The 14,849-nt window shown below is 43.1% G+C and overlaps 1 protein-coding gene across 2 annotated transcripts; it reads right to left on the bottom strand.

Moving 5' to 3' along the window:
- Positions 1 to 1,203: 1,203 nt before the first annotated feature.
- LDHA (lactate dehydrogenase A) lies at positions 1,204 to 12,335 on the bottom strand. Of its 2 annotated transcripts, none has more exons than XM_047877546.1 (8): positions 12,217 to 12,335; positions 10,039 to 10,188; positions 7,335 to 7,452; positions 6,214 to 6,387; positions 5,596 to 5,769; positions 4,170 to 4,287; positions 2,509 to 2,632; positions 1,204 to 1,958 (listed from the first exon to the last, which is right to left on the bottom strand). In XM_047877546.1, the coding sequence occupies exons 2-8, from the start codon at positions 10,162 to 10,164 to the stop codon at positions 1,794 to 1,796; spliced, it is 999 nt and encodes a 332-aa protein (XP_047733502.1). In that variant the 5' UTR covers positions 10,165 to 10,188; positions 12,217 to 12,335; the 3' UTR covers positions 1,204 to 1,793. The 2 variants fall into 2 exon arrangements, with proteins under 2 accessions (XP_047733502.1, XP_047733501.1); XM_047877545.1 differs by lacking the exon at positions 12,217 to 12,335 and adding an exon at positions 10,358 to 10,681.
- Positions 12,336 to 14,849: the final 2,514 nt, after the last annotated feature.

The following is a 14,849-nucleotide window of genomic DNA, read 5'->3' as shown; positions in this document are numbered from 1 at the left end:
AAAAAATTTTTTTATAATGTTTATTTACTTTTGAAAGAGAGAGAGAGAGAGAGACAGAGCACAAGCAGGGGAGGAGCACAGAGAGAGGGAGACACAGAATCCGAAGCAGGCTCCAGGCTGTCAGCATAGAGCCCGATGTAGGGCTCTTGAGATCATAACCTGAACCAAAGTCGGACACTTAACGGACTGAACCACCCAGGCACCCCTGCACCCTTTCAAAAGGTGAATTTTAGGGGCGCCTGGGTGCCTCAGTCGATTGTGTGTCCGACTTTGGCTCAGGTCACAATCTCATAGTTCATGAGTTAGAGCCCCGCGTCAGGCTCTGTGCTGACAGCTCAGACCCTGGAGCCTATTTCGGATTCTGCGTCTCCCGCTCTCTCTGTCCCTCCCCCACTCGTGCTCTGGCTCTCAGAAATAAACATTAAAAAAAATTTTTTTTTAATGTAAATTTTATGATGTGTAAATTGTAGCTTGTCTATTTTTTTTAAAGCCTGTGTAAAAAGCAAATCATATTATAGTACTTGTTAAGACTACATAGTTCATTCTTTTCCTTTTACATTTGACACACTGAAAAAAAAAAGCATAATTCTTTCTCTTCACTAGCTTTCAGGAAGGAAACTTTAGTGAAAGATCCTGGAGAAGTGATGACAATAAAGTTGTTCTAGTTAACCTCTGGAAGTATTCGGGCCTGAATAAGGATCATAGTTGTAGATCTATTTTGAGGAAAATCTAAAAGTTTTTGAGTGGACAAACCACCAAGACTATTTGGTTTAAAACTGTTAAGTACCATCAAGTTACCGGCCTCCAGAGAGCAAAAGTTCTTAAAAATCTGTGTCTCCCTATAGTGACAAACTACCACTGCCTATGTTGTTGGTAAGTGCTATTTTTACATTCAGGTGTAGAATGCCATCTACATGACTTGTAGGGTACCAGTTATGATTAGCCCTATTATCAAGTTATCTCTTAATATCCTGTGGCTTAGCATAGTAAAAGGATTGAATATAATGGAAATGGTACCAAAACAACCTACTCAATCTAGTCATCTATTAATTATATTAAATCATGTTAAACTAAAGTCTGATCATTAGTAAACAACACACCTTAAAAATACCACTGTAGTGTTGCCCATGAATACCCTAATGGGTCCCAATAATGTAATGAGTAAGTCGCAGCTTTATTTATCTTAATATAGTAAGAGAGAAGTCACTGTTCAAAGTTTATTTGATATTTTAGTTGGTTGGTATGACACTTAGATAGTTGGTTGCGTTGTTTATACGTAGATCTTTCTTTTTACATTATATGGCAATGTACACTATATTCTGACTTATATAGGACACAAAATAAGATCCTTTAGAACAGTTATGCACAATACATGCAATACTGAATTTATACATTAGATCCCAGGAGGTGATTGGCTAGAGAAAAAAAAAAAAAGTTGGTCTAGGCATGTTGGGTGAAGGAACCAGAAGTAATACAACACGCAGTAAATACACGTCTGGTTTGAATAGCAACTGCAGCATATGCCACATTGGCAGTGGTGTCTCTGAGGTGGTGGAACTATTTTAAGTTAACCAACTTAGGACGAGGCAAGATGGGTACCGTCCAGCATCAGGATGTAGCCGCAAGGTTTTGTGAACCATTCCTATTTGTAACTTAGGAAACTGATGTTTTTCCTAGGCCATTTTTAATATTATTACTTGAATAAGGATCAGATAATAAGGACAATATACACAACCGCCAACTAAAAATCCTGTTGTAGTCTAGACAGTGAAGTGGTACAACATTAGAAAACGTTAAAACTGCAGCTCTTTTTGGATCCCCCAGAGTGTATCTGCACTCTTCTTCAAACGGGCCTCTTCCTCAGGAGTCAGGGTCACCTTCACAACGTCTGAGATTCCATTCTGTCCCAAGATGCAAGGAACACTAAGGAAGACATCATCTTTTATTCCATAGAGACCCTGAAGACAAAATGAAAGATATTTTATGTTTTGTCTATGCATTTTGGGGTCTCCCAAGACTTCCATGCTCTACAAATATGTATGCTTATTTAATACAACTTGGTAAGTAGAAATTTCTTTCCACATTTTCAGTTAGGATGTGATGAACAGTGCAAATCATCAAAATACTGGCAAGATTCCTGTTGTAAAAGAAAATCTAAACTATTGCTGTTATCCATAGTACTGTCACATTTTTATGGATAACATCTTGGTAACTCTAACTTGAGTATGACTTCTTTTTTTCTTCAAAGAAAAAATTTTTCGTTCATGGTCGTGCACCTACCCCAATTTATTATTAGTCAGTTACCAAGTATCGATGTGGTGAACATAGTACTAGTAGACATTATTCCTAAAGTGCAACCATGTCTCTCCAAAAAAGGAAAGGTGTTAGTGCATTAATTTATTTCACTTAAATCAAGGACTGATGACTAATCTGCTTTCATAGAAGACTCTTTTTTAAAAACCAGAAAATAATGGCATTTAAATACAATGTATCACTACACAGACCTACCTTAATCATGGTGGAAATTGGATGCACCCGCCTAAGATTCTTCATTATGCTTTCTGCCAAATCTGCCACAGACAGTCCAATGGCCCAGGAAGTGTAGCCTTTCAGTTTGATCACCTCATAGGCACTGTAGGGTACAGAAGGGCAGGGAAGGTAGGAAAAAGTAGGGTAAGAGAAACGAAGAACAACAACGCTTTCACTGAACACAGGCTTTACAGCAAACAATGGCACAAAGTTGCATTATATACCTGAGTAATGATTGCCATGTATACCAGGATATTATGAACAGGGATGTTCACAACAGTATTGTTAGTAATAGCAAAAGCCTGGCAACAAGCCCAGTATTCTCCAACAGGGGAATGGATAAACTGTGGTACATACAGTGAAATATTCAACACAGTGGAATGTTACATAATGGTCAAAAATAACTGTATCGACATGCAACAAAATAAATGATTCTTACAATGTAATACTGAATTTTGGAATATAAATCCAAGATTATGTATGGTATGCTTGACTCAAGATTATGTCAAGTAAGGGATGGGTGGAAGGGTGAGTGGGAGAAGGAGCTCAGAACTCACTCATTTCCAAGTACCAACATACTAATAATTCTAATTCCAACAAACACTACACTTAGTGGACAGCTACTGTCAACGTTTCTTAGGTTTTATTTAATTAAGCGAATACAAAGAGGCCCCTGCCTAAACCAATCATGATTCATTATTCAATTCTATATACCTGAGATCCACACATGACCACATGGTTTATAATAAGTAAATAATGCCACCAAGCATGAAAGCTTCCTTGTTTCAACAATTTCTAAGAGTTAATATTTACATTTTAGTACCATTACAAATCTAGACGTTCCTGGAAACTTCATAATCATTTGGATAAACAAATGTCTCTATTCATAAAGCCCATAACAGGAAATTGGATTTAAAAGTTCTTATTCCTGGGGTGGGGTGCCTGGGTGTCTCAGTCGGTTAAGTGGCTGACTCTTAATTTCGGCTCAGGCCTTAATCTCATGGTTTGTGGGTTTGAGTCCCGCATCGGGCTCTGTGCTCACCGTGCTGAGCCTGCTTTGGATCTCTGTCTCCCTCTCTCTGACCGTCCCCGACTTGTGCTTGCCCACTCTCTCTCAAAAATAAATAAATGTTAAAAAAAAATTCTTATTCCTGGGGCACCTGGCTGGCTCAGTCAGTGGAGCGTGTGACTCTAGATTTTGGGGTCGTGAGTTCAAGCCCCACATGGGGTGTAAAGACTACTTCACTAAAACTTTTAAAATAATAAAAACTTCTTGGGGCGCCTGAGTGGCTCAGTTGGTTAAGCATCCAACTTCGGCTCAGGTCATGATCTCACGGTTTCTGGGTTTGAGCCCCATGTCAGGTTCTGTGCTGACAGCTCAGAGCTTGGAGCCTGCTTCAGATTCTGTATCTCCCTCTCTCGCTGCCCGCCCCCCCCCCCCCACTCACACTCAGTTTCTCTCTCTCAAAAATAAACATTAAAAAAAAAAAAAGTCACATGCTCTACCCGACTAAACCAGTCAGACATCCCTAGAAAAAAGTTTTCTAACAAGAAGTACTCAAATGCTATTAAACTTCCAACTTTAAAATAAAAATAATAAATTGTAATCTTCTACATTGCCAAACTATGGAATCTATTACCTGTCAACCACCTGTTTGTGAACCTCTTTCCACTTTTCCTTATCTGCATCAGTGCCTAAGTCAGGGTGCAGATTCTTCAGGGAGACACCAGCAACATTTACTCCACTCCATACAGGCACTACAAGAAATAGCATACAATACATTTATTTCCATACATCATCCAGCAGACTATAATAGCACTCCAGCCAGCCTTGCTTCAAGTTAACTCACTCCTTGTTTGCTGACTTAAGACCCTTGATCTTTAACAGAACTAATTTACTTTCTTTAAGATTTGCAGACCACTGGCCTTAGAGAATAAAAGACCAGAACTTTCCCAGGCCACAGAGGCCAGCAAGTCTGTTTGAGGTCACCTCACCTTTCTGATTAGCCCAGCAATCTTTCAACAAAATGTTTTTCTTTTTTAAGGTCACACAAATGACTTTACTGACCTCCTTTTGTACATCTGTAGACCTTGCCCTCCTTTGTAGAAAGAACAGAATACTCTTGCACAACCCCTGGGTACCAAGGAACCAGACCTTCTTGCACAACCCCCCACCCCCAGCCCCAGGCACCAAGGAACTAAGACCTTGCACAAACTCCAAGCACTGAGGTAACTCTGTAACTGGCATCATCAAATCTGCATGTAATCAAGAAATGTCACAGACCACTGCATTCCCTTAACCGATTAGACACCTTCAAAAATCTCTGGGCCTGGCAGAAACTTTGGAGTTGACTTTTGGACAAGAGTCTGCCTTCTCCCCACATGGCCCGCCTCCTGAATAAAGCTCATATTCTTTTTCCAGTCAAAACTCTGCTCTTGAGTGCTGGCCTTTTGAGCAACAGGCCGCCAAACTTGGGTTTCGGTAACAAGACTAGTTATTTTGACCCATTTTTCTAATCCTCATTTCTTATCTGAGGAGGATTATCTGCTTTTGGTAGATGGTAAAGACTACCAATGCCCTTACTCTTAGATTTTCATTGATTATATTATGTGAAACTAAGAATTTTCACCATATTCTGACCTGTTTTCCTAACCTATTGGGATGTTTAATCCTATTTGAAATATAAAGATAGTATGAGATCGTAAGGGGAATTTTCTTGGTATAAGTAACTGAATTCAACTGTGATAGAATTTTTCCATGCACTCCATTTGGATTGGTTAACCTTTTCACAGCCTCACAGTTCAAGTCTCATATAGACAGTTGTGATAGTAAATGACTGAGGTCATCCTAAGAATTATCATCTTAAGTAAAAGAAATTTCATTCCCCATCCCCCATGCCATAAGAGGTCACATAAAATAGCTAAAATCTGAATAGATAGATTTTTAGAAATCATTCTACTCTAATGAATGGATATCTAATTTCAGCTCTGATTTAATAATAAAACTTCTATCAATATCTTACACAATCTTTTTGAAAACAAAAATAGGAAATAAGTTATGCTTACCACTAGAGTCTCCATGCTCTCCAAGGACCCACCCATGACAGCTTAATGCGTGAACTCCCAGCCTTTCCCCCATTAGGTAACGGAACCGGGCTGAATCCAGATTGCAACCACTTCCAATAACACGGTTTTTGGGAAAGCCACTAATCTTCCAAGCCACATAGGTCAAGATATCCACTATGAAGAAAACATTTAGGCAAAAATATTAGGTAAATCATTAGATGATGTTTGGCTACTCAAGATACATGGCTCTGTAGGAATCTCGATATTGATCATAACCAATCAGTATTTTTGTCAATATTTTTAAACCTGTATGTATAATATAGCAAATTCATTAAGTATTCAAGAAGTGTAGTATAATGAAAATAAATTGTGCATCAAGAACACTTTATTCATACCCTTTTCCCTTATCGAAGATCTTCTCGGGAAAATAACTAATTTTTAAGTTCTAACTACATTGAGGGGCACTGTACCCCTTTACTATGTTAAATTTAACTATTTTACCAAATCCATTCACAAGAGGAAAATGAAAAATACGAGAAATAAATATGTATATACAGAATATGACATATGCCATCAGTGTTACTCAAGCTCATCTATTTGTGCAATTAAAGGTCTCACCTGGATTGGAAACAACAAGCAACTTGCAGTTTGGGCTGTATTTTACAACATTAGGAATGATGAACTTAAAGATGTTCACATTACGCTGGACCAAATTAAGACGGCTCTCTCCCTCTTGCTGACGTGCCCCAGCTGTGATAATAACCAGCTTGGAGTTTGCAGTCACATTATAGTCTAGACAAAGGGGAAACAAAAACCAGATTAAGGTCTTAATCTCTTCCATACATTTTTTTTTTTTTATGGGCAATTTTATTAGTGTTTTGTTACCCTCCCTTACTTCCTTTCACGCATAGGTAAATAAAGATAAATGACACTAATGCCACCCCTCCCCCCAACCCATGACTCCTTTAACTTTTGGTTTTTTCACTGTGGCCACCTAACATGGAGGAAGAGTACATCAACGCCTTCCTTGTATTCTGGTTTAGACTGTGACTTTATATAACCACAGTTGGGAGGAGCTGGAAAGAACCAAGTGAGACATTATCCCCCAATTTTTTGCCACCTGAGCTCAATGCTCAGACTCTTCCATACCCCTATTTCTACTTAATTACTTGACTGTGATCATATCAGCACAGAGATAGGCGCCTTTTTTTTTTTTTTTTTTTTTAAGCAAAGGCAACTTTACACTTATCAAGATCTTGCTTCTAGATACCCTATGGCACAGGATGGTTAACCCAGCCCATAGATAAGTGGTCAGTGATTTTCAGGTGTCAAAAGAAACACTATTTGTACACATGCCAGGTTTCCTGACTAGGGCTCGTAAGTGTGAAAAGTCTGAACCGGCTCATTTACCTTATTCTCAACCTTGTCTTAGGGTCTGAAAGGAAGTAGGGGAAGTTTAAATTTATATTTATATTAAATTTAAATATTTGAAGCAATGTGGTTAAATATGGACCCGAGAAGCATTACTAATTACATTCTAATTCAGATGCTTTCCACATTACAGACTATTGGGTTTCCATTACGAGAAATTGAAACTTTGGTATAAACAGGTTGCCAATGCAAAATGGCTCAAAGACTCTTTGCTCCTATACGAAAAATAAATCTTTGAAAAAGGATTTCAAGCCTGATAAAAAAATCAAATCTAGCATAGATCACAATATAAACTTGTTGAAATCAACCTTTGCCAGAGACAATTTTTGGTGTTCTAAGGAATAGGCTGCCATGCTGGAGATCCATCATCTCTCCCTTCAATTTGTCTTCCATGACATCAACAAGAGCAAGTTCATCTGCCAAGTCCTAAAAGATACAAAATTTTTAGTCAAATAGAAAAGAGCTGCTTCCAAATTTTAGAAAGGGATGCAAAATTTCTATGTTTCTAGCATAGGAGAGCTCTGCCACTTTATTAGTATCAGGACATACCTCAAAGTAGAGGCAGGCCCCCATTTAAAAACGGACTCACGGGGGTGACTGGGTGGCTCAGTCAGTCCAGCATCCAACTCTTGATTGTGGCTCAGGTCACGATCTCACAGTTCCTGAGATTCTCTCTGCTCCCCCCACCCCCTCCACTAGCATGTGTGTATGCTCTCTTTCTCTCTCAAGATAAATAAATAAACTTTAAAAAGTGACTCACAGATGACCCATGCATAGGAAAAAGTACCGATCCTCTCTCTTCACGAGAGCAACTTTTTTTTTAAATTTATTTTCTTTACATTTATTTATTTTTTGAGAGACGGAGCACAAGTTGGGAAGGGGCAGAGAGAGAAGGAAACACAGAATCCGAAGCAGGCTCCAGGCTCTGAGCTGTCAGCACAGAGCCTGACACGGGGCTCGAACTCACAAACCGTGAGATGACCTGAGCTGAAGTCGGATGCTTAACTGACTGAGCCACCCAGGCGCCCCTTCACTAGAGCAACTCCTGCAAGCACTCCACCATTCAACTGTGTGGTAGCAGAACACTAGATGGCAATGGTTGGAATAACATCCAATTACATAAGACTGCTCTGTTTGGTCTCTCAATTTTACACATTAATTTTAGGCCATTAATCATTACATAAGTGATGTTGACCAGTATTAAGACTTGGAAATTAAAAAGTGATATTCTGGATCATTCCTTTATATGTTTTCCATATATTAACCAACATTAACAGTGTTCCAAGAAGACAGATTTGTCCACTTGCAAAATAATATTGGTGAAAAATATCCTTTCAGTTGAATCTGTAAATGTTTATAGGTGCATCTCAGATCAGGAGCACCAGCAACAGATTTAATACACATGGGGTGTGAACTGTTATAACCAAGTAAGTTATACTAGCTGAGCAACAGATCTACCCCCCCAAGTCATCTGTAATATAATAACCTTATACACACCTGAGTTAGAGGGCATAGGTGTGGAAAAAACAAATGGCATCAATTCCTGATCCAGTGGAAAGCCGTAAAAATTGGTGCAGGTATCCCCTGATTGTCAGAAGTTTGCCTTATGCCACTTCCCTTTTATAAAAGACCTACCATTAGTACCTGTTTTCCCTAACTGAAATAAATCCAAAGAGGATTTCTGCCTTTAGGAAATAAGGCAAAAAAACACAAAAAACAAAAAACAGCATTCAGTGTTTGTTTTGCAGTGAGCCCTTACAGAGGCAGCACATATCCTAGTTACCACCTTGGTTCCTTCCACCTGATGAACCAAGTTCCTCAGGAACTTTACTCAGCATCTCAGCATCAAGCTGCCATAGCTTTGAACTTTGTGAGCATCTGTACCTTATCTCTGTTTTGTGCATGCATTAGCAAGATGTGTCCTAAGATATCAGAAAATCCTAAGGTTATTTTTTGGGTCTGGGAATGTTCAAAACTTGTCCACATTAATTAATGGTAATTGCTTCTTTGCTTTACACCAGGCTTCAGAAAGGTTTCATAGGAATGCTCTCCTTTCAGATAGCGGGGGAAACCTTTATACTATGTGGCCCCTCCTAAGAACACATAAAAAACAGCCTATGTTGTTACACAACCTCTGCATAGCTCATTTCTGCCTTCGGTTCCTTATTTCAATCCTTTCCTGTTCAAAACCCAGAATTCATCATTACACTCCCTTATTAGTAACTCCAAATCTAAACTTAAAATATTTTAATATTGTAAGCTGCCTCAATTTCTTTTTTTTTTTAAACCAGGCTCAACTACTATAAAACATATTCTTTATTCATTCTCAAATTATATTTTGCTATCTAAATTTTAACTCCATAACCAAAATTATTATTCAAGGTGAGGGGCACTGGGGATTTTTGTGGGAGAAAGACTTAAGATTCCCCACATTGTGTAATTAAAAATTTTTTTTTTATTTTGAGAGAGACAGTGAGCGCACAAGCAGGTGAGGGGCAGAGAGAAAGAGAAACAGAATCCCAAGCAGGCTCCATGCCATCAATGCAGAGCCTGCCTGACGTGGGGCTCGAACTCACCAACCACATGATCATAACCTGAGCAGAGATCAAGAGTGGAACTCCCAACCAACTGGGCCACCCAGGCACTCTCATGTGATTTTAATTTTACCAAATGTATGTATCATTTTCAATTCAAAAATTACTTTAAAATAAAGGCATGTTTAACTTAAAGATATAGACTATGTTTTCATTTGTAGGCAATTCATGCATGTTAATACAGCACAGTGAATTTAAGGATCTGTGTCACCAGCCTTATAACTTTTAATGTTTTTAGTACAGATACCCTTTCGGTATAGCATCACATTACTAAAGTTTGTTCCACATAAAGTTCTTCAAATGAATGCATGAACCTAAGTATTTGTATATACAATGTAATAATGCGATTCTTGGAGGTGTGGGGAGATCGTTGGGGTCAAGGTATCCTTGGCTTTCAGAGTGATGGGCTTTCACTTACCTTCATTAAGATACTGATGGCACAAGCCATGCCAACAGCACCAACCCCAACAACTGTAATCTTATTCTGGGGGGTATGGTCTTCCTTAAGAAGATTCTGAATCAGTTGATCCTTGAGAGTTGCCATATTGGACTTAGAAGCAAAAGGAATCTATAGGGGGGAAACACACACTGTCACTGCATCCTCTTTAAATTAACGCTCATTAACCAAAGGCTGTTCTAAAAGAGGGAAGGAACAAACCTAAAGATGGCCAAAGGGATACTGAAAGGCCTAAAGCCAGGGTCTGGTCTGGCTAGGATCTTGGTGTAAAGGATCTCACCTTGGCGTGGAAAAATAATATTGACGTTTGGGTGTAAGTATAACTTCCTGAGGACTCACTCATCTTGATTTATTAACCCCAAGCGGGGCTGCCTTTCCTCACACAAAATCGCTGTGACTGCCTGCCCAAATGTACTCCAATCACCAGTCCTGCAAACCCTCAAAAACAGTAGAGAGATATGTGAGGAAGGTTCCCATAAATGCCTCTTGGAACCACCGCGACGCCGTAGGATGTTAAAAACAACAACAACAACAACAACAACAAAAAAACCTCTGCTCATGCGCACTCACTCCTTCCTCCAGCCCCAGAAGATGGGGCGGAGATCAGACCAACAGCTCTGTTGGCAGGGAACCCTCGGGTTTTCCGCCCCTCCCCCACCCAGCCCGGCGCGACACTTGAGCGCATGCTCATTTCGAGCGCTGGGCGGGGACAAGAGTAGAGCCTACAGACCGCGGCTTTCGAGAGCTGGGTGCTGGCGCAGAGGCGCCAGTCTGGAAAGCCCCGCCCAAGAGCGGAAATAATTGGGAACTGTCCTGCTCTTAGGGTACAAGGGAGAGAGCCACGAGGCAGAGAGCCCCGGGGTGGACTTTAGACTTAACTAGTGCCCCAGCTGGCAGCCTCCCTGGCCGCGGGCAGAGCCAGACTTTAAATCGGAATACTAGACCCAAGGAGCTGTTAACCAACAGGGAGGGAGGCGCCTCGTGTGGTTTCTGCCGTGATCCATGTTGCAAAGGCGTGAGGCCCGATATGAGGAAATTTTGTCAGTACAGGAAGTGCAAAAATAGCTGCAGAGGCCTGGAGCCCTAAAGTTAATAGATACTTGGTGGAATCCTCCATTCCCAGTGTCGGGGAGGGGGCCTTCGCCCTGCTAATCCAACCCTGCACTGCATTCACTGGAAAGATTATCACAGGTTGCATCCTGAAGCACCACGTCTGGTCTTGACACCACCCCAAAGGGCAAAAATATCCGAGAGGACTTCCAGGCAGGCAGCCCAGAGTCACTAAGGTGGAATCAGATCTCTCCGTGTAAATCACTGCTATTTCTAGACCTGGCCTCACCAGAACCTAAACCTTGGGATCCAGCGCTCCCTTCAACGTGGGGGCACGAGTGAGGGACGAGCACTGCAGAAAGTGGGTCTACTCCCCCAACTCTGCCACCCACTCTGTGACCTCAGAGATGCCCTAACCCTCTCCCAGCTTTAGGTTCCCCCATTTCTCAAGACGAGGGGACGGTACCAGATAGCCTGCTCTCAAAAGACCATCGGCAGGAGGGCTGAGACTCTTCCTGCTTCATCTTTGCATGCACCGTGCCTTGCGTAGCACCCGATACATCAGCATCTGCTTAATAAGTGTAATTTGCGCAAAGAGCGCCCTATAATCCGCAGGCAGTAGCCGCCCCATGGAGTCCACCTCTTGAAGAGTCCCAGGGTTAAAAAGCGACCCAAGCAGCGCTCCGCGGTTTTCGACCCCCTCCCTCTATCCCTCACCCGCGACTGCTGAGGGTTTTTAGGCTGGGTGGGCTCTGGAAATCCGACCTCCAGTTCTGCGTTGTTTGCCTATTTTAAGCCCGGAGGTATGCCCCACCCTTTAGATCTGTCATTTCCTTGTCCTTCTGCATCCACCTGGGCTTTCAGCCACAGGATAGCTGCGGCCACCTCGGTTCCCCAGCCGGACCAGAGGCCATGGTGCCCACTTAGAGCAAAAGCAGAGTGCGGTGACCTCCGAGTCCACGTGCGGACCCTGCCTCCCCCCGACTCCCCGGGAGCAGAGATCCCTTCGCGGACAGCGCCGAGCTAGCGAGCCGGAGGCAGCTCGCTCTCCTGACCCTCCCGCGCAGTGCGCTCGGGGCCCGACCGTACCGGGAGTGCACGTCGAGCAGGCGGGCGTCGGCGGCGCGCGGTGTCGGGTCCGGACTTGGCGGCAGTGGCTCCCGTACTCGGAGCTGGGCGCGGGAGGGGCCTTAAATGGAACCGGGAGGCTGACGTCAGGGGGGTAGCCGGGCGGACGTGCGGGAACCCACGTGTGGGTCGGGCTAGGGGCGGGCTCGAAGCCAGGCGGGGCTGTGGGGAGGCTCAGGCGGCGCGCGCAGCGGGACCGAAGATCTGGGGACAGACCCACGTGTGCCTGAGGACCTAAGGGGCTGCCGGAACCGCGCAGCCTCCGGCCACAAAAGCCCCGGCCCTCTAGAGCCACCAGCCAGTCAAGTCTACCCTCCGGAAAGGCTTAATCTGAATCTTCACCGTTGTTTCCCAGTTGACCGGAAAGAACAGCTTCTGGCCCGTTAGGCACTCAATTTGTTGGAAGGGGGGGAATGCCTAGCACGGCATCAGTCTCTTTACCTAGGTCGAGTGGTTCCCAAAACTTGACGCTGCTTCCCCACCCCCCACCCCCCTTTGCTCAGCCTGCCTTCCTCCTCCCTATCTTCTTTAAATCTCACCCATCATCTGGTTTCTCTCTGTCTCTCTCTGTCTCTCTCTCTCTCTGTCTCTCTCTCCCTCTGTCTCTCTCTCTCTCTCTCACACACACACACGCACACACACACAGAGTTAGTATCCGCCTTGTCTCTGCATCCGCTGAGCTGTGACTCCTTCAAACTGGCTTGCATTAGACACGTGTGTCACTTTGCTCTCCTACCTGACAGCGATTCTTTCAAGGGCATGGATCAGTCTACTTCCTCCTTTGAACCTGGTACCAACTTGGAGTCCAGTTCTGAGAAAGATCCATAATTATGGGTCTCTTGGTTTTGAAGGGAACAAGCTAACCTCAGCTCCAGAAAAGCAGGGTATCTGTCTAGCATGTTGTAATAGTTTTCCTATTGCTCTAGGAATCCCAGAAACCTAGGCTCTCACCTCAAACACACAGCTGGACAGGCTGAAGGCCAATCACAAATTCTCCGTTGTTTCTCAGGGCAGGGCTGACTTCTCGAGGTTCCCCAGTCTTTGCAACAATATCCTCATTCAGTCAGGGTTGGGCCCCTGCCTGCTTATCAGATGTGACTACAGCTGCTGGCAAGAGGGCAGAGTTCAGAGAATGGAAGGTAGGCTGGGGAGACAGGTAAGAACTCAGGAGGAGGACCTTGGGATGACCTCTAAAAATAATCTGGGTGGAAAGTTTACAGCTCCCTAAATTAAGGCACATAACAGCTCACTCCAAACACAGCTTCCTTCTTCTTATGCAGAACAATATCCTCTACTTAACTCTACAAATGTGAATAAAACAAGTACTATTTACTGAGCACCCCCTACGTGTCAGGCAGCAAGCCAGGTAATACCTTCACTCTAATTATTTGGAGTAGGCATAATTATCCCCATTTTGCAGTTAAGAAGCCAAGGCTCAGAAAAATTAGTTATTTTGCCAAGGTCAGACAACTAATAAGTGATTTCAGCTGGTTCTTTAGGACCAACTGACTCCAACCTCTTATTTTTCCTGTTGTCCCTTCTCCACCCCTCACCGCTGACTCCACAAAAGTCAAGAAATTGTGGTGCGGGGTGGGGTGGGGGGGCGCCCAGGTGGCTCAGTTGGTTAAGCATCCGACTTCAGCTCAGGTCATGATCTTAGGGCTAGTGAGTTTGAACCCCGCCTCAGGCTCTGTGCCGACAGCTCGGAACTTGGAGCCTGCTTCAGATCCTGTGTCTCCCCCCCCCACCCTCTTTCTCTCTCTGCCCCTCCCCACTCACACTCTGCCTCTCTCAAAAATGAATACATGCTTTAAAAAAAATTTTTTTAAGAAATCATGGTGGGGGCCGAAGCTAGTCCCAGGCTCAGTAAATTTCATTTTCTGTGAGAGCTAGTAGATGTTACTGGGTGTCTCTGCCCATCCGTTGAGCTGAGACATCAGTCTTCTCTGCCCTCAGACTGGTACTTTTACTATCCATACTCCTGCTTTCCAGGCCTTTAAACTTGGACCGGAATTTACACCACCTGCTGTCATGGGTCTCCAGCTTACAGATGGAAGATCTTGGGATTTCTCAGCTTCCATAATTGCCTGAGCCAATTCCTTGTAATAAATTTTGTTATACCTCCTATTGGTTCTGTTTCTCTAGAGAACCCTGACTAATACAGCCCAAAGAGAAGAATTTCTGTACTAAAGCCCAAGCCGAATGTGGGATCCATGGGATGGATCAGAAAGCACTATTTCAGAGGGCAGAACAGACTTCTCCAAACTAACCAAGTGTTCTTCAAGGATGGCCCCTTTGAAAGGGAACATCTCACAAAAGAGGTGGCTTGACCAGGGGATAGTCTGACCTCAGAGAATGGGTGGTGCTCAGCAACCAATATAAGATTTTCCTAAAACGGACCTGGCCAACGAATGATGTCCACCCAAAATACAGTGCTGAGTCATTCCTTCATTTAGTATTTGTTACAGTCATCCTCAAAAAAGTTCAATAGTTCCTCATTCAACAGCATCAAGAATAAAATCCGAATTCCTTGGAAGGCACACCAGATGTTCTACAATACAGTGTCCACAACCCCTCTCTGGCCTTATCTTCTA

Source organism: Prionailurus viverrinus, chromosome D1, assembly GCF_022837055.1.
Source record: "Prionailurus viverrinus isolate Anna chromosome D1, UM_Priviv_1.0, whole genome shotgun sequence".
Lineage (NCBI taxonomy): Eukaryota > Metazoa > Chordata > Mammalia > Carnivora > Felidae > Prionailurus > Prionailurus viverrinus.
Note: the sequence above shows the minus strand (reverse complement) of the source record. Positions and strands in the feature narration are given on the sequence as shown.

What these genes read in the sequence shown, in the direction of transcription:
- LDHA (XM_047877545.1), bottom strand. Translation starts at nt 10,420, where the DNA reads ATGAGTGAGTCCTCAGGAAGTTATACTTACACCCAAACGTCAATATTA. An exon ending in AAAAATTGTCTCTGGCAAAG is followed by an intron (nt 6,388 to 7,334) that starts GTTGATTTCAAC and finishes CCCTTTGTCTAG; the next exon opens with ACTATAATGTGACTGCAAAC. An exon ending in CAATTTCCACCATGATTAAG is followed by an intron (nt 1,959 to 2,508) that starts GTAGGTCTGTGT and finishes TTTTGTCTTCAG; the next exon opens with GGTCTCTATGGAATAAAAGA.